This window comes from Gracilinanus agilis, chromosome X, assembly GCF_016433145.1.
Source record: "Gracilinanus agilis isolate LMUSP501 chromosome X, AgileGrace, whole genome shotgun sequence".
Taxonomy (NCBI): domain Eukaryota; kingdom Metazoa; phylum Chordata; class Mammalia; order Didelphimorphia; family Didelphidae; genus Gracilinanus; species Gracilinanus agilis.
Genome location: NC_058136.1, coordinates 5,718,114 through 5,735,815, shown reverse-complemented (window position 1 = coordinate 5,735,815; position 17,702 = coordinate 5,718,114). Strand labels below are relative to the sequence as shown.

Here is a 17,702-nt window from a genome sequence, read left to right as displayed (position 1 = left end):
TTTTAACAGATGAAGAAACAGGTTCTGGGAGGGGAAGTCCCTTACCCAAGATTACACACAGAATCCTAAATCTAGAGCTAGAAGGGTCCTTAGAGACTTAGAGTCCAACCCCCTTGTTTTACACAGGAGGAAACTGAGGCTCTAGGAAGAGAAGTCACTTGCCGAAGGACAGGCACACACACATACACAATCCTAGGTCTAGAGCTGGAAGGGACCTCAGAAGCCATCTGATCCCACCCCCTCATTTTACAGAGGATTTGGAAACAGGAAAGTTTGTGACTCACCCATGGCCAGAAAAATAGGTATGAGCATCAGCGATAATGCCTGACTCCAGATCTGGGGCTCTTTCCACTGTACTACCACCCTGGCAGTTTATTTTAAATTCTAAAAAAAGCAGCAGATGCCACTTAAGGATACAGGCAATTTCTCAGCCCCGCTATCTGTATTTCACGGAACGGATACTGGCTATTTAGAAGGTACTGGTGCAGGTTCAAAGGTTCGACTTCAATTCAATAGAAGATTCTGGTAAATAATAACAGACATGACCAATTTTCTATGATCTCATTTACTATTTTCTTTCTGCAGCCCAGGAAGATAGGAAATACTATCTTCTTACAAAAGAGGGAACTGAGGCCCAAAGAATGACCCCCCCCCAGAGTCACAGAGGAAGTACCTGAGGCAGGGTTTGGTCCTGAATCTAGATTCTGCTTTTAAATAACTACATCAAAGGCTACATAGGGGCCCTCCTCACCCCCAGAAAAGCCTTGGCAAGGCATCCGAAGGAATAGTGGGTTTATAACTTTGTCTATGGAAATATTACCGAAACTTGAGGTTTCCAACCCAGTGAAATTATAAAATGTTGGTATGCCCTTGAAAAAGAAAAAGTAATCTCTCTTTTACTTAATTCTGCGAATATGCACAGAAAGCTTGAGAATGCGTTTCCTTTTATAGCAAATAGAATAACTTTCTTGGAAAGTGAGGTGGGGGTGCCTCCTTTGCAAAGGTGGGGAGGAGGCCACGAGTGTGGTACATTTCACCTAATATCAGATTTTTTCCATGTATTGTTCACAATTTTACTGATTTTTTTCTCTCTTTTTTTTTTTTCCAAAACATTCTTTGTTATAAGGGATATGATGGGGAAGGGGCTGGGAGAGGATGGGGGGTGGGTAATAGACGACAGAAAAGAAAAAAACCTTCATAAAAGTCTATTTTTTAAGAAAAAGAAAAGAAACAATGCGGTGTGGGCTTCAAGGGGGAGGGGGAAGGATGTGTAAATATCCGCACTGCAGCAAGGCGGATCTAAGCAGAAAAACAAGACCAGAATGATGTCATCTCCTAAAAGCCGCAGTCTGAGAGGCGGGGTCTGGGCATCCGTAGGCGGAAGACTGCTGGGAGAGTCAAGAAAAGCTGCTTAGCCGCGCCTCAGTGCCCCCTGGGGACCTGCAGAGGGCGCAGCCTTTCAACAGTGCGCAGGCGCAACTCCCCAAGCTCCGCCCTCTGCGGAGCCTCTAATATCGAGTTTCCGCCAGTCTTTCTCCCTTTTTCGCCCGTCCAGCCATCGTGGTGGAAGCTCGGCTGTCATCTCATCATCATGGTAAGAGAATCCGTAGCCATCTCCCCCAGCCACAACTCCGAGGACCCGGAGGGCAGCTCAGCATCAGCGAGGGGCATTCGGGGAAACTTCTGAGAAGCTTTTGAAGCGGAACCGAGCACCTTTGGTCGGAACCTGGCTGCGTAGCTGGAAGCTCCCTTTGCTCCCTCAGCTTCGATGCCAGGTTCCCGGCCAGGGAGGAAGGGTTCGCTGGGCTCTACCTAGAACAGCCGGAGTGTAGGAGAAGGTACGGAGGGGATTCCCGGGAGACACCGGAGCCTTAAGCCGCACGGCTGGACTCCCCGCCCCCCAAAATAAAAACAACCGGGAGGAAATGCATTAGGAAAAGAAAGCAATCCTTCCTATGGTCCCTTGGCTGACACTGCGGTAACTCTGGGGTATTGGAAGTGAAAGGAGCATAGCTTTAGAGCTGGCGGGGACCAGGGGGGTCATTCTCAACCTCCAAAACAAGAAGGGATCTTTGGGAAACAAACAGAAAAAGCTCGTCGCCTCAGTTTTCAGCTGCTACCTAAAAGGAAGGCAACGTGGTATAGAGAAACGGGAATTAGTGCTAGAACCCAGAGGGCTGGGTACAAGTGATATACTGTGTAAGCCTAGGCAAAGTCAGCTTCCTCCTCCGGAAAGTAAAGGAGATTGGATCAGATGGCTCTTTGCATCGGATTCCAAGGTGCGCGGGGGCTGGTCACTTTGCTTGGCAGAGATCCCTTAGCAGATTTTAAGCCTGGTTTTGGCTTATCTCTGAGGAATGGCTTGGCCAGAAAGATAAAGAAAGAAAAAGAAAATGGCTTGACAGCTGGCTGTGACGTAAGCGTGTTGGCAGCCATCTTGTCCATCCCCTAATTCTGCAGAGGAGCTGATGAATAAATGACTGCGGCATTGAGAGTGGGGGTGGGCGGGGCTCTTCCCACCTCTTGCCTCTGAAGACCTAGGCAAAGGCTTGGCTTAGGGTTATCTTAAACAATGGCTTTTCCTCCTTAGTCCTCTCATAAAACATTCAGAATCAAGAGGTTCCTGGCCAAGAAACAGAAGCAGAATCGTCCAATTCCACAATGGATTCGAATGAAAACTGGTAATAAGATCAGGTAAGACTGGCTGCGTCCGTCCCCCCCCCCCCTTAATGGTGAATTAATATCAATCGGGCCATTCCCAAGACTTACAAAAAAGGGGGGAACTTTTGATCATTTTATCCTTCTCAAAAAAAGAATTAACCTCAGATCTCAAGCCAGTGAGGGGTCTCCTCCCCCGCCCCCCCCCAAAGTGCTACCATGAATCCTGCTGAAAAGAAAGCTGTTAATGCTTTTTAGATTTCCCCTTACATACATGGTGTTGGGCTTTTTCATTTAAATGATACCTCCCCTGGGAGTTGGACCAAAGATGTGGAATTGAGCGGTTCTGTTGGATATTCCATTAAGCCCAGCCTTTGTTCTCCCCAATCCAGGTACAACTCAAAGAGGCGACACTGGAGGAGGACCAAGCTGGGATTATAAAGAAGGGCCAGCGCAATGAAAGACATTCTTCACCAAGACCATGCCCCCCCCCCCAATCATGTCACTCATTCCACCCATCAATCATTGCCGTCCTTCAATCACTTGATCACCTTCTGCCCCATTGCCCCCAAGAAGTCAAAAGTACTCGTGCTGCCCCCCAATTTGGGAAGCTGTCTGACCAGGCGCAGACCCTAAAACAAAAAAGCCGTGTTGAATTTGGTCCAGCCCCTAAATGTTCCCACCTCCTGCATTCATGCGTTTGGTAATGTGTGTTGGGATCTGGTTTCAGTTACTGTTCTCTGCATCTCTATGTCGCATCTTGTACGTTTGGGGTTATGCTTAAGAGGCAGCGATCATACCGAAACAGAAACAAGAAGAATCAAGCTTCAGCCCTGCCTCAAACAAGCCTTCACAATGACCCCCTCTGTGTGTGTGTATGTGTGCGCGTGTGTGTGTGTGCCTGCTTGCCTGCCTGCCTGCCTGCCTGCCTGCCTGCGAGCGTGTGTTGTTTTGTGTTCTAAGGAGTTATAAGAGAGCACCTACCTCACAGGGTTGTTGTGGGGAACTTAGATTTGCAAGCCTTCAGTGGAAGCCTCCAGTGCTGCGAATCCTGGGCTGTCCCAGCCAGATTACGCGCAGCTGACTGTGCTCATTTATCAAACTCACAGTCAGAGAAGTAACCTGTTGACCCCCTGCTTATTTCATACAATAAGCCGTCTTCGTTCCATCGTTGGGAGCTTGTGAAAAGTGTTGGCAGCTCAAAGGCTGTCGGTTATTTGTGTGTTCGGGAAAGCCCAACCCTTATTTAGGAACTAGACCTGGTCCAGGTGAATGGCTTCATATTTTTCTGAAGATGCAATTCTGCTAATAAAGGGCTTCTACAAAAAAAAAAGAGGCGTCTTTTATTTCTATCGCCATAGGGCCGGGCCAAAAGGGAGGGGGAGGGAGGGGTGTTTCCCATGGGGTGTTCAGTGCCAGACCCATACAGCGGGTAATAAATAAGGATGTTTCAACTGCACAGCCACAGAAATCATTTACATTGATCTTGCCAACAACAGTTTATAGCCCAAGGAATAAAGACAAAAGAAATTGACTTGTGGGAGGGCGAGCCAATATTAAAAAAAAAGCCCTTTGCTTTGGTGCCAGAGGAACAAACAGGGGCCAAGAATGATAAAAGTGGGGAGGAAGGGGACCCAGTCTCTAACCATACTAAGGAGCAGCAGCAAAAAGCCTTGGTACTAATGAAAAAGGCACACATCTCCACCTGCATGTCCCATAGGAGACATCTAACCCCAAACCACTCATCTGTTCTCGCAGCCATCCTACCTGGCAGCTCCTCTCTACACTTTCATTCACTCAACCCCATATTCTACTTTTTTTTTTTTTTTTTAAACCCTTGAACTTTGGTGTATTGTCTCATAGGTGGAAGATTGGTAAGGGTGGGCAATGGGGGTCAAGTGACTTGCCCAGGGTCACACAGCTGGGAAGTGGCTGAGGCCGGGTTTGAACCTGGGACCTCCTGTCTCTAGGCCTGACTCTCACTCCACTGAGCTACCCAGCTGCCCCCATATTCTACTTTTGCAATAAACCTCAATACACTTTCCTCTCAAACTGCCATCACCCTGACCCTGGGCCTGTTCTCTGGTACCAGAACTATTGCAATAACCTTCTGCTTGGTCTGGCCTCAAATTTCTGCCTAATCCAACCCATCCTCCACTCCCCTATGGAAGGGAAGTAACTTCAGCTTTGACCACGCCACTGCCCCTTATCCCCTTTGGTAAACTCCGGCGGTGTGTTATTCCAGGATCAAATATCAAGTCCTCTGGCTATTAAAGCTCTTCATAATTGGGCCCCTCCTACTCTTCCAATCTTCTTATCCAGTAATTCCGCGACCCAGGCCCCCTTTGGTGTGTCCATCCCCCAATGAGGAGCATTGTCCGCCATTCCTGGAATCCTCTCCCACCTCATCTCTGTCTCCTGGCTTCCTTTAAGTCTTGGCTAAAGGCCTACCTTTTGTAAGAAGCCTTTCCCAGTCTCCATTAATGCTGGTGCCTTATCTCTGAGATGATCACCGGTTTAACCTAGCTTGTTTGGACATAATCTGCATCTTGTCTACCCCTATTGTGAGCTCCTAGAGGGCAGGAACTAGCTTTACCTTTCTGTCATACCCAAAGGTTAGCACAGTGCCTGACACATATTGTGTGCTTAATATTGTTGTTTAGTCACTTTTCAGTCATGTCCAATTCTTTGTGATCCCTTCCTTGGGGTTTTCCTTGGTGTAAATCCTGGAGTCACTTGCCATTCCTTTCTCCAGCTCATTTTTACAGCTGAGGATACCAAGGCAAAGACGATGGAGTGACTTGCCCAGGATCACACAGTTAGAAAGGATCTGAGGCCAGATTTGAGCTCAGGATGAGGAGTCTTCCTGATTCCAAGCCCAAAGCTCTATCTACTACTGTGCCACTCACTTTCCTGACCTATTAAATAAGGAGGGTAGCCAAATTCATCATTTTATCAAAGTAGCAGGGAATAAAATGAACTCACATCCATCATCAGCATTTTTACAGATGTGGTACCAAAAAGGCCCTGAAAGAAGAGCTAGTAAGAGATATTTCACTTAAAATCACTATGGACAATGTCAAATTCCTTCTGAACAGAATCTCAAAACATGGCTTTTTGTACAAATAAAGTCAGATCTAAATAAAGGCAAGACAGAATGAACAACAATCTGGCTGGAACACAGAGAGTTTGGAGAGTAATATGTAACAAGGCAGGAAAGAGAAGGACTAGAAAGAGCAGGTTCCCCAGAGGCACTCACTGTTTCTGAGTCTGAGGAAGATCATTTTGGCAGGGACTTGGAGGATGGATTGTGGAGGGAAAAGCCTGGAAGCAAGAAGACTCATTAAGAAGCTAAACGTCATCAGTAGTGGTGGAGACATTGAAGATGGTCTTAAGTAGCACAGACAGAACATAGCAACTGTTGAAGATGAGAGTCCATGTTTATCTTTCATTTAGGAGATGGCCAGTGATAGCATGGAGGGATGTCTTGACTTGCCAGTGATTTGGACGGAAGTGAGGCAGAGTTGCCCAAAGTCGTGGCCTCACTCTCTCTTCCAGAGTCATCAAAGGCCAACTGGTAATGGCCCTGGGTGTAGCAGATGACCTTGGCATCTTCAATGTCTGAGCACTTTGCATCTAGCTGCCTTCATGGCTGTTGGAACAAGTTGTTCTCATTTGCCCATTATACCAGGGGAAATCTTCACATGCTTGGGGCAGATACCCCCCCTAACTCATTGACAGGTCTGAGGCCTTTTGGTCCCCTCAACCTAGTTTAGCCCATCTGCTGAAATGGGTTTTTTATCGAGTATGACCACTGCACATGCTGCAGCTTCCTGGAGTCCCAGGTGAGAGTTGGGTGACAAGTAGATTCCTAGGTTGGATGAGAAGCCCTCACACCAGAGGTGCTAGTCTGCCCCGAATACTTCATGCTCCATGGGAGGGGAGGGGAGGGGAGAAAAAAGGGGCAAGGATGACTGTGAGGTTGGGAACCTCAGTGTGGTGATATCCTCTACAGAGACTGGCAGTGTGGTGATATCCTCCACAGAAACTGAAGATAATGAACTTTGTTTGGGATATTGGGATGTTGATGGTGTTCAGGTGGAGATGTCTAGCAGGCAGTTGGAGAAACAAGACTTGTAACCTGGGAGAAATTAGAGCCAGATATCTAGATCTGGGCATCAATAGAGAGAAGATGATCCAATTCAAGGAATTGATTGAGATCACCAAATGAAAAAGAGCCCAGATTCAGGCCCTAGACAAATGCTAGCTGATTGACTGACCGTGTCTGGGAGGATCCTTATGCCTAAGGGTTGGAAGAAGTCCAACAAAGGAGACTAAGAAGAAGACAGACAGGGTAGGTAGGAGGAGAATCAGGAGAGACAGGAGCCAAGGGAGGAAAGAGCATCCAGAAGTAGGTGACTTTTTCCTGGCGTTTCAGATGAAACAACATTTTGACATTGGCCCCCTGGGTAAGCACCATAGTTCTTCTAACCTAGGAGGTTATGGGAGGGTCCACTTCTCCTCCTTGATGAGGTGTGTTGGGTAACATGAGGTCTTTTCCAATTCTAGTGCTATGATTCTGCCTGGAATATACTCTCTCCTCACCTTTCATGGGACCCTTGATCTAGAGATGAAGGGACCTCAGAGACCTTATAGTCCAAGCCCTTCATTTTACAGATGAGAAAACTGAGGCACAAGAAGGGGAAGTGACCTGCCCAAGGTTGTGCACAGGATCATCGATTTAGAATTGGAAGGGATCTCAAAGGCCATCTAATTGAACCCCTTTGTTTTACAGCAGAGGAAACTGAGCTAAGGGCAGGGGAAATGACTTGCCCAAGGTCACATGGACAGTAAGTAACAGAGCCAGAATTTGTATCCCGGTCTCAACTCCAGATCTAGTACATTTTCCCCTGTATCATGAAGCCTCCCAAATCTTCATCCTTGCTCAGACATTGAGATTTTGTAGAAGTTCCTTTGGTCATCCCTTTCTGCACTCAGATGACAGCTTGGTTAGATACAGAAATAGTTTTCAACAGTTTTTCCTCTAGTCAGCTGTTCCTCTTCTATCATGTGATACAGTCTTGCTTAACTCCTCCAGGCAAAACCAAGGCTAAGTTCCTGCAGGGGGGGAGGGACTCTCTAGCTCTAAATCCCCCAGGCCTACCAGCACAAGTGCTTCCTACAGGAGGAATGGTGGGATTTCCCTGGAGATGCCGCTTTTCCTGGGCAAATAACAACTGGTACTCAGAAGATGCAGGCTGGACCAGCTCTTATTGGTGGTTGTCCCTCGCCCCGAAACCCTTTCCTTGCCTTGAAGCACAGGACCAAAATGATGAGCATGAGCCAGGCACTGTGCACAATATCCACAGGCATCTAGAGCTCTTCAGGATCCACTTAGAAACTAGCTTTCTAGATCTACTTCGTATTACTTCCCCTCCAGAGTTCTACAATGTAGCTGAAGGAACAATGTGTGAAGTGCCATGTCTCACCTCCTATGCCAGGAAGGCTCTTCTTGCTCCCTGCCACCCACTACCATGTCCCCTTGGTGGACTCCTTTGAAAAAGACTTATTAAGTACTTCTAGGTTCCAGTTCCGGACAGGATGTTAAAGCAACAGAAACAGAAATGGGATTATCTCTGCCCTCAAGGATCTTCCGGAGAGAAGAGCCAGAATCTAGGAATAAATAGGAGATGTAGATAAAGTAAACACACTGTAATTTTTTGGTATGTTTTTGGTGTAGTGGAGTCATTGGCATCTGGGGAGTTGAGCAAATGCCTCAAGTGGAAGTTGCTATGTGAGCAGAGCTCTGAAGGAAGTTATCCATTCTAAGGAGTAGGAGTGAAGAGAGAGAGAGTATATTCCAGGAAGGAGAAATCTTGCTGTTGTTCAGACCTGTCCAACCCTTCAGGACCCTATTTGGGGTTTTCCTGGCAAAGATACTGGAATAGTTGGCCATTTCCTTCTCCAACTCATCTTACAGATGAGGAACTGAAGCAAACAGGGCGAAGGGACTTGCCCAGGGTCACAGGGCTAGTAAATGGTGTCTGAGGCCAAATTTGAACTCAGGAAGAGGAGTCTTCCTGACTCTGGGCCCAGCACTCCATCCACTACAGCACCTCTTAACTGCCCCAATGAATGAGGAATACAGAATGCAAATGTACAGAGGTGAGAGACAGGGCATCATAGGCAGACAACAGTAAATAGGTTGCTGGGTTGCCCCAGGTTGGCTGGGGCAAAGTGTCTGAGGGGGAGTAATGACTAGTCAACATTAGTGGTAGATGTGATCCAGATTATGATTTGAAACCAAGCCAGAAAGAGCAATTCTCTGATCCCCTGAAGTCTGTATTTGCTCAAGGACAATGTAAGTCCTCTGTGGGCAGAACCCACTTTTAGTGTTGTCTTTGGGTCAGCACCTAACACTGTGCCTGGAGCAGAGAAGGGGCTTAATGCATTCAACTGGAGATTGAATCAGTTCTTGCCACTGATTCAGTTATACCATTTGAACCCCATTCTCACCAATGTGAGATGAACTTCAGGCTAGAGCAGGTTCAGGGAGTAGCACAGACTAGTAATAAACCAGAATGCTCAGGTCATCATCAGCAAGCTTTTATTAAGTACCTACAATGTGCCAGGCACTGTGATACACACTAGGTCTATAGAGAAAGGCAAAAAATGTTCCCTGCTCTCAAGGAGCTCATAGTCTAATGGGGGAGACAACATGAAACAACTCCATACAAATAAGCTATAGACAAGATAACTAGATGATAATCAACAGAAGGAAAGCACACTAGAGTGGGGAGACTGCAAAAAGCATTTTATGGAAGTGGGATTGGATAGGATTTGAGGAAGTCACAAGGCAGAGGTGAGGAGAGAGGGCATTCTAAGCACTTCTGAGGAGGGTCAGGGTGAAAGGAGAGAGAAGGGATAAATAGGAGGAAGGGAAATAAACAATTAGTAATCATAAGTGTGAATGTCAATGGGATGAACTCACCCATAAATAGAGAGACACACAGAGTTAAAGTAAGGCCCTGAAGCAGGAGGAGCTATCATGATCTCAGACAAAGCAAAAGCAAAAACAGATGTAATGAAAAGAGATAATCAGGGATGCTACATCTTAATAAAGTATCCTTGACAATGAAGGACTATCAATACTAAACATATATTTACCAAATGGCAAAGCATCTAAATTCTTAAAGGAAAAGTTAAATGAATGACAGGAGGAAATAAACAGTAAAACTCTACTAGTGGGGGACTTCAACATTCCTCTCTCAAGAGGAGATAAATCTACCCATAAAATAAATAAGAAAGAAATTAAGGAGATGAATAGAATTTTAGAAAATTTAAGTATGACAGACCTCTGGGGAAAACTGCATAGGAATAGAAAGGAGTATACTAAAACCTTTTTCTCAGCTGTGGATGGCATCACAAAAATTAGTCATATATTAGGGCATGAAAAGATCACAGACAAATGCATAAAAGCAGAAATATTAAATACACCACTTTTGGACCATAAAGTAATAAAAATTATATTCAATAAAGGGCCTTGAAAGCATAGATCAAAAATTAACTGGAAACTAAATAATCTAATCCTAAAGAATGAGTGGGTCAAAGAACAATCAATAGTTTCATTAAAGAGAATAACAATGAGACAACATAACAAAATCTGTGAGATACAGCCAAAGAAGTACTCGAGAAGAAAAGTATATCTCTAAATGCTTATATCAACAAAAAAAGAGAAAGAGCAGATTCATGAATTGGGCATGCAACTAAAAAAAAACTAGGAAGAGAACAAATTAAAAATCTCTAATTAAAAATCAAAAAAGAAATCTTAAAAAAACTAATAAAACTAAGAGCTGGTTTCATTTTTTAAAAACCCAATAAAACAGATAAAACACTGGTTAATTTAATTAAAAAACAAAAAAGAAAACCAAATTACTAGTAGCAAAAATAAAAAGGGTAAAAATATACTACCAGCGAAGATGAAATTCAAGCAATTATCAGGAGCTATTTTGCCTAACTATATGCCAAGAAAAATGACAATCTAAGTGAGATGGATGGATATTTACAAAAATATAAATTTCCCAGACTAACAGAAGAGGAAATAGGATACTTAAATAACTCCATCTCAGAAAAAGAAATTGAACAAGCCATAAATGAGCTCCCTATGAAAAAAATCCCCAGGATCAGATAGATTTACAAGGGATTTCTACTAAACATTTAAAGAAAAATTAATTCTAATACTATATAAACTATTTGATAAGGCAGATAAAGAAGTCCTCAGAGATTCCTTCTATGACACAAATATGGCTTTGATATGTAAACTAAAGAAAGCAAAAACAAAGAAAGAAAACTATAGAACAATTTCCCAAATAAATATTGATACAATAATTATAGCAAGGAGATTATTATGGCAATATATCACAAAGATCATACATTATATACCAGGAATGTAGGGTTGGTTCCACATTAGGAAAACAATCAGCATAACTGACCATACCCATAACAAAAATCATATGACTATCTAGTAGATGCAGAAAAAAACTTTTGACAAACTACAATACTCAGTCCCATTAAAAAAACACTAAAAAGCATAGGAAAAAATGGAGTTTTCTTAAAATGATAATTGGTATACATCTAAAACCAGCATCAAGCATTATCAGTAATGGGGATAAACTAGGAACCTTCCCAATAAGATTAGGAGTGAAGCAAGGATACCTATTATTGCCAGTATAACTGTTCAATATCATATTAGAATAGCTTGCTATAGCAACAAGACAACAATAAGGCAAATTTGTCTGATAGACTTCATTCCCCTTACCAATCTTCCACCTATAAGTCAATACACAGAAGTTAAGAGTTTAAAATTAAAAAAAAAAAAGACTTCATTTCTCAAATGTGTAGGGAACTAAGCCAATTTTTTAAAGATAATAGCCATTCCCCAATTTATAAATGGTCAAAGGATATGAATAGGCAGTTTTCAGAAGAAATCAAAGCTATCAATAATCACAAGAAAAAATACTCTAAATCACTATTGATTAGAGAGAAATACAATCTAAAACTCTAAGGGGCCATCTGACACCTGTCAGCTTGGCTAAGATGACAAAAAAGGAAAATAACTAACACTAGAGAGAATGTGGCAAAATCGGTACACTATTGCATTTTTGGTGGAGTTGTGAAGTAGTTCAACTATTCTAGAAAACAATTTGAAACTATGCCCTAAAGGGCTATAAAACTGCAAATGCCCTTTGATTCAGCAATACCACTACTAGGTCTGTATCCCAAAGAGATGAAAGAAAAGTGAAAAGGATGTATGTGTATAAAAATGTTTAAAGCAGCTCTCTCTGTGGTGACAAAGAATTGGACATTGAAGAGATGTCCATCAATTGGGGAATGGTTGAACAAGTTGTGGTGTATGATTGTGATGGAATGCTACTGTGCTATAAGAAATGATGAGCAGGGTGGTTTTAGAAATGCCTGAGAAAACGTCTATGAACTAATGCAAAGTGAAATGAACTAAACCAGAAGAACATCATATACCAGTGATAGCAAATCTATGGCATGTGTGCCAAAGACAGCATGAAGAACGTTCTCTGTGGGCACAAGCTCTGCCCTCCCACCCCCATTCCCCATGTAGCTGCTCCTTTCCCCCTCTCCATTGCACCTGATGACATTTTTTCACATCACCCACCTCTCTGCCCAGCAGCCCAATGGGAATGCTTTCTCCATGTGTGGGGTGTGGGGTGGGACGGGGCAGGGCATGGCATGAGGTCTCTGGGGACAAGGCATGGCACATCTCTAAAAGGTTTGCCATCACTGTCATATACAATCTGAACAATAATGTAACAATGATCAGCTGTAAATGGCTTACCTACTCTGGTCAATACAATTATCCAAAAAAATTATGGGTTCATGATGACAAATGCTATCCACCTCCAGAGTGAGAAGTGATGAACTCTCAGAACAAACTGAAACATAATTTTTCACTTTTTTTTTCTTGCCTTTTTTTTTTGGTAACATGGAAATGTGTTTTATATGATTTCACATGTATAATTGATGTTATATTGCTTGCCTTCTCAGTAGGTGTAGGAGGAGCTGGAATTTGGAATTTAAAATGTAAAAATTCCAACAATAATTTTTAAAAAAGGAAAAATATATTTATGACAGTTCTTGTCATGGCAAAGAATTAGAAACTAAGGGGATGCTCATCAACTGGGAAACATCTGAATAAGTCATGGTGTCAATGTGATAGAATATTATTTTTCTGAAAGAAATGATGGAGAGGTTGCAAAAAATGTGGGTAGACCAATGTGAACTGATGCAAAGTGAAGTGAACAGAACTAGAAGAACAATAACAGCAATAGTGCAAGGAAAGAAAACTGTGAAAGATTTAATAACTGACTGATACAATCTCAAAGTAATCATGATATCAAATGCTATCCATCATCAGAGAACTGATGATTTTCAAGTGCTGACTGAAGCATATTTTTTCCAATTCTTTTCCTTTTTTTTGGAACATAGCTAATGCAGAAATAGGTTTTTGTTGTTGATATTTAGTCTTTTCATTAGTATGCAACTTTCTTTGGGTTTGGGTTTTTTGGCAAAGATACTAGAGTGGTTTGCCATTTCCTTTTCCAGTTCATTTTACAGGTGAGGAAACTGAGGCAAATAGGGTTAAGTGACTTGCCCAGGGTCACACACTTAGTATCTGAGGGCAGATTAAAACTCAAGAAGAGGAGTCTTCCTGACTTCATGTCCAGCACTCTAGCAACTGTGGAAATGTATTCTTGCATGACTATATGTATGATAGGTATTGCATTTCTCGCTTTCCCAATAGGTGAAGGAGATATGGAGGTAGGGGGAGAATATGGAACTGAAAATAAAAATAATTTAAAAATATTCATAAGATTCTTCTTCTTCTCCATCTTCTCATGGAGTCAAATACCTGGAAGCTAAGTGGGTGCCCACCTACTGGGGAATGGTTGAACAAATTCTGGTACATGAATTTAATGGAATATTTTTCAGCATAAGAAATGATAGAGAAAGCTTAGAAGATCACTGTGAACGAATGCAGAGTGAAATGAGCAGAGCTAGGACAACAATTTATACAGCAACAATGTTTTAGTGAAAAATAATTCTTTAAGAAAGACTAAAACTTTGATCAATGCCATGATCACCCTCAAGTTCAGAAGACCAGTGATAGACCATCTTTTGCTAGAGAGGGGTGATGGAGTCAAGGTTCAGAATGAGATGTACATTTTTGGACATGGACACTGTGGGACTTAGTTTTGCTCAAAAATCCATATTTGTCACAACGGGTTTTTTTTAATAAACCCTTACCAGAAGGGTAATACTATGTATTGGTTCTAAGGCAGAAGAGCGGTAAGGGCTAGGCAATGGGGGTTAAGTGACTAGCTAGCCCAGGGTCACAGAGTTAGGAAGTGTCTGAGGCCAAATCAGACAGCCCAGGACCTCCCATGTCTAGGCCTGGCTCTCAATCCACTGAACTATCCAGCTGCCACCCAACAGTTGTTTTTTAACCCTTACTCTCTGTCTTAGTAACAGTTCTAAAACTGAAGGGCAAGGACTAGGGAAATGGGGTTAAATGACTTGCCCAGGGTCATATAGCTAGGAAGTGTCTGAGGTCACATTTGAACTCAGGTCTTCCTGACTTCAGACCTGCACTCTCTCCATTGAGCCACAGAGCTGTCCTTGTTACAAAGTTTTTATAAGATTTTATTTAAAAAAAAAAGTCTTTGTAAGATTTTGTCAATTCTTTTTAAATGGGGGAGAGACAAGAACCAATGATTTTTCATCATAAGAAAACTTTTACCAGGGATCCTTGTAGGATTCAGGAGCCTGCCTTTGGAGTCAGAGCCTCCGGGAGTACAGCGCCAAGCCTGTCCCCTCTCCAAGTCCGTTCCTTCCCCTAGCCATAATGACATCACTGACTGCCTCACACGGGCATTGCCAGAACCCGATGTCTGTAAAGTCATTTGTCACTCTCCAGGGAACAGTTGGCCCTGCATGTCCTACTCAGTTACTTGGAAGAGGGGAGAAGTAGGGTGCCCGAGCAACCCTTAGCCATTGAGTAATCCAAGAGGCATTCATACATGGCAGCCTGGCTCCTCAGGTTGCTTTGGGAAACATAGACGTGACCAGATAGACAGAGTAGCCCAAATGCCTTAATGCCCTAAAGCTTCAAGGGATTCCAACCTCCAATTGCACTCTTGGCCACCTGGTATATATATATATGTGTGTGTGTGTGTGTGTGTGTGTGTGTGTGTGTGTGTGCGTGTGTGTGCGCGCGCGTGCGTGTGCCTTTATAGGAGAGATGCTTTTTATGCTACAGCAAGAAGATTCTCTTTCATGGAGTCCAAAATGGACTATAGGAAGCAATGTTGCATAGTGAATAGTGTGTGGCTGAGCTGAGAGTCAGGAAGAGTCAAATTCAAGTCCTGCCTCTCTCAGATACTTACTAGGTGTGACCCTAAGCAGGTCAATGGAAGGAGTCCTGGTTCCAAAGTGGGCTCTCAGGCTTCCTTTGTCTCCCTGAGGTCCAGTTCTTTCTTTTTCTGTAAATGGGAATACTCTTCCCACCATCCACCTCCCAGAGTTATTGTGAGCATTTGATAGTATCTTCAGTGAGTTAGGACGACTTCCATTTCTGACATGAAGGGACAGCTGCCATCCTGGGGTTCTAAGAGGTCATAGGCGCAGGGATTTAGGGTTGGACAAGACCTCAGAGGCCAGCTAGTCCAACCTGCCTCATTTTACAGAAAAGGAAACTGAGGTCCAGGGAGGGGAAGACACTTGCCTGAATTACACATAGGATCCTAGACCAAGAGCTGGGATTTCAGATACCATGAGGAAACCAAGGCAGAGAGAGAGGAGACTTGTCCAACATCTCTCAGGTAATAAGTGCCAACAGTGGAATTTGAACCCAGGTTCCTTGACTGAGGATGAGCCAATGCTCATTCCAGTGCGTTAAAGTGAAGTGACTTGGCCTGGGACACACAAGCACAGCACCAGAGGCAAGTCTTCTTGACTCCTAGAGCAGCAGCACACTATCTCGTAGGGTCCATTTGGGATCCCACTCAAAGGGGTTTAGGAATTGAAGGTTGAAAAAGCATTTTGACCTCATCTACAAGATATACACACATAAACTTTATGGACATGTGTGAGTACGTACACACACACACACACACACACACACATGCACACACCTGAAAGCAACTTTCAAGTGAGACTCCGCCACAGAAATGCCTCTGATGACTGAGTTTGGGAATTACCCGCATCCCAGCCCGCCTCCTCCCCTGCCACAATTTACTACCAGCTGACAAAAGAGTCGGGTAGAATATGTTAGGGCAAATTCTGAGGTTCTGCTGCTTTCTGAAGGGAAGAAGACCCAGCAAGGCTTTTTTGGGTGTTGCTGTCCTGGATGGAACACTGGGCCAGGGATGACCCCACAGGGCATCCCTTCAAGTGTGTGTGTCAGAGACTTGACAGCAAGTTCATTTCCTGGGAATCAGAACTTGGCTTGAGAATTCTAAGAAACCCAGGCCTGACATTGGGAGGGCTACCCGGGCCCAGGATGTGGCCAAGATTTTGGAGAAAACCAGCCTCTGATTTGGGCAGTTTCATGATGCGGCAGCTGCCTTTCCCAGAGGCAGGCTCTGAATTCATTTGGTGCTAAGTGCAAGCACCTTTCAAAGCCCCAGCTGTTAAACTCCAAAAAGCAAGAAGGAAAAGAGCCAGTACCACTTGGGGGGGGGGGGGGAAGGGCCTATCACCACAGCATCCTGTCCCATCCATCCATAGGGGCAGGAGGTAGAAAGCGTGACTCAGCACTCAAATAACGGCAAACGAGCCCTTTAGATCCTTCCTCTCAGCACTCGGCCCGGCCTCCAGCTTTCCAGAAGCTCCAATTTCAAAGGGAGGCAAGGCTTCAAGATCCACAGTCACCTGTGGGTGCTTCCTCCTGACACCGAGGCTGAGAGGAAGGCCCCTCCTGAACACCAGAGCCTTCTCCTAAGGCCTCAGGAAGTGGCCCCCTTCAGCACCAGGAGTTTGGGCAACTCCACCCTCCACACACACACAGGCGCACCCACAGAAAGCTGCACAGACAGCTCTGAAGAGGAAAAGAAGAAAATTGCCATTTTTAATGTGCAGGAGACTGGCCCCTGTATGCCCTCATGGGCCCTGCTTGTCTATCAGCTTCTTCTGAGGTCACAGGTGGGAGCTGTTCTTGCAGGAGGGGTTCCACTGCCGGCCCGATTCTTCCTGAAAGCGTTCCCTCGGTTTTCCTCTGGAATTTCACTGGGGCACCGAAGGGAACCCATTTCCCAGGCCAGTTCCATCAGGTCAGGACTGGCCCCAACAGCAGCGTCCTCGCCTCCTTCTCCAAGAGGATCAGGGAGAGGCACGGGGGCGGCCAGCTCTAACTCCCGCCCGGGAGGGTGGAGGGGCTGCCTTCGGAGTCGGCAAACTCCTGGCTAGAGATTCGGTTTCTTCAGGACTCAGGAGGAGCCCCATCGGACTGTGCCCTCGTCTCCCTTCCCCGTGGGAGAGAGCCATACATAGCGGGAGATGAAGGGGGGCCGCTGCCAGCATCTGCAGGCCCTCAGGGGTCTTGGAAGAAGGAGAACAGCTGCCGGAAAAATCCCTGAATGTGGGTCACTCGGGAGCCCTTCTCCCTGCGCTCCGCCGCCGACCGCGGGGCAGTCCAGCTGCGGCGGCTGATGCTGCAGTTGTTGTTGGCGTTTCCGGGAGGGCCTTTGCGCCGCCCGGTGCCAGCGCTGCCTGCTGCCGCCGCCACCGCGGGAGCCTCTACCCCCTCGTCGGCTCCTGCCAGTTCCCGCAGGTCGGGGGGCGCGTCGGGCCGCAGGTAGTGGTAGGCGCGGTGGCCGCCGTGGTCACGTCGGCTGGCGTCGGCTCCGAGCGCACCCACCAGCACCTTGATGGCCATGTCGTGGCCCTGCTGCGCCGCCAGGTGCAGCGGGGTGAGGCCGCCGCTGCCCGGGGCGCTCACGTCTAGGGGCAGCCCG

General features: G+C 45.1%; 2 protein-coding genes across 2 annotated transcripts; one reads left to right on the top strand and one right to left on the bottom strand.

Annotated features, from left to right (window-relative positions):
* The first annotated feature begins 1,534 nt into the window (after positions 1-1,534).
* Positions 1,535-3,991, top strand: RPL39 (ribosomal protein L39). Its single transcript, XM_044682457.1, has 3 exons — positions 1,535-1,594; positions 2,591-2,694; positions 3,051-3,991. Exons 1-3 carry the CDS (start codon positions 1,592-1,594, stop codon positions 3,097-3,099), a joined length of 156 nt encoding a protein of 51 aa, XP_044538392.1. The 5' UTR covers positions 1,535-1,591; the 3' UTR covers positions 3,100-3,991.
* Positions 3,992-16,787: 12,796 nt separating this feature from the next.
* Positions 16,788-17,701, bottom strand: SOWAHD (sosondowah ankyrin repeat domain family member D; the record flags this gene model as incomplete). The annotated part of the gene is made up of 1 exon (XM_044682660.1): positions 16,788-17,701. A coding segment is annotated over one exon (423 nt), but the record flags the coding sequence as incomplete, so codon positions are not given.
* Between the last annotated feature and the right edge of the window lies 1 nt (position 17,702).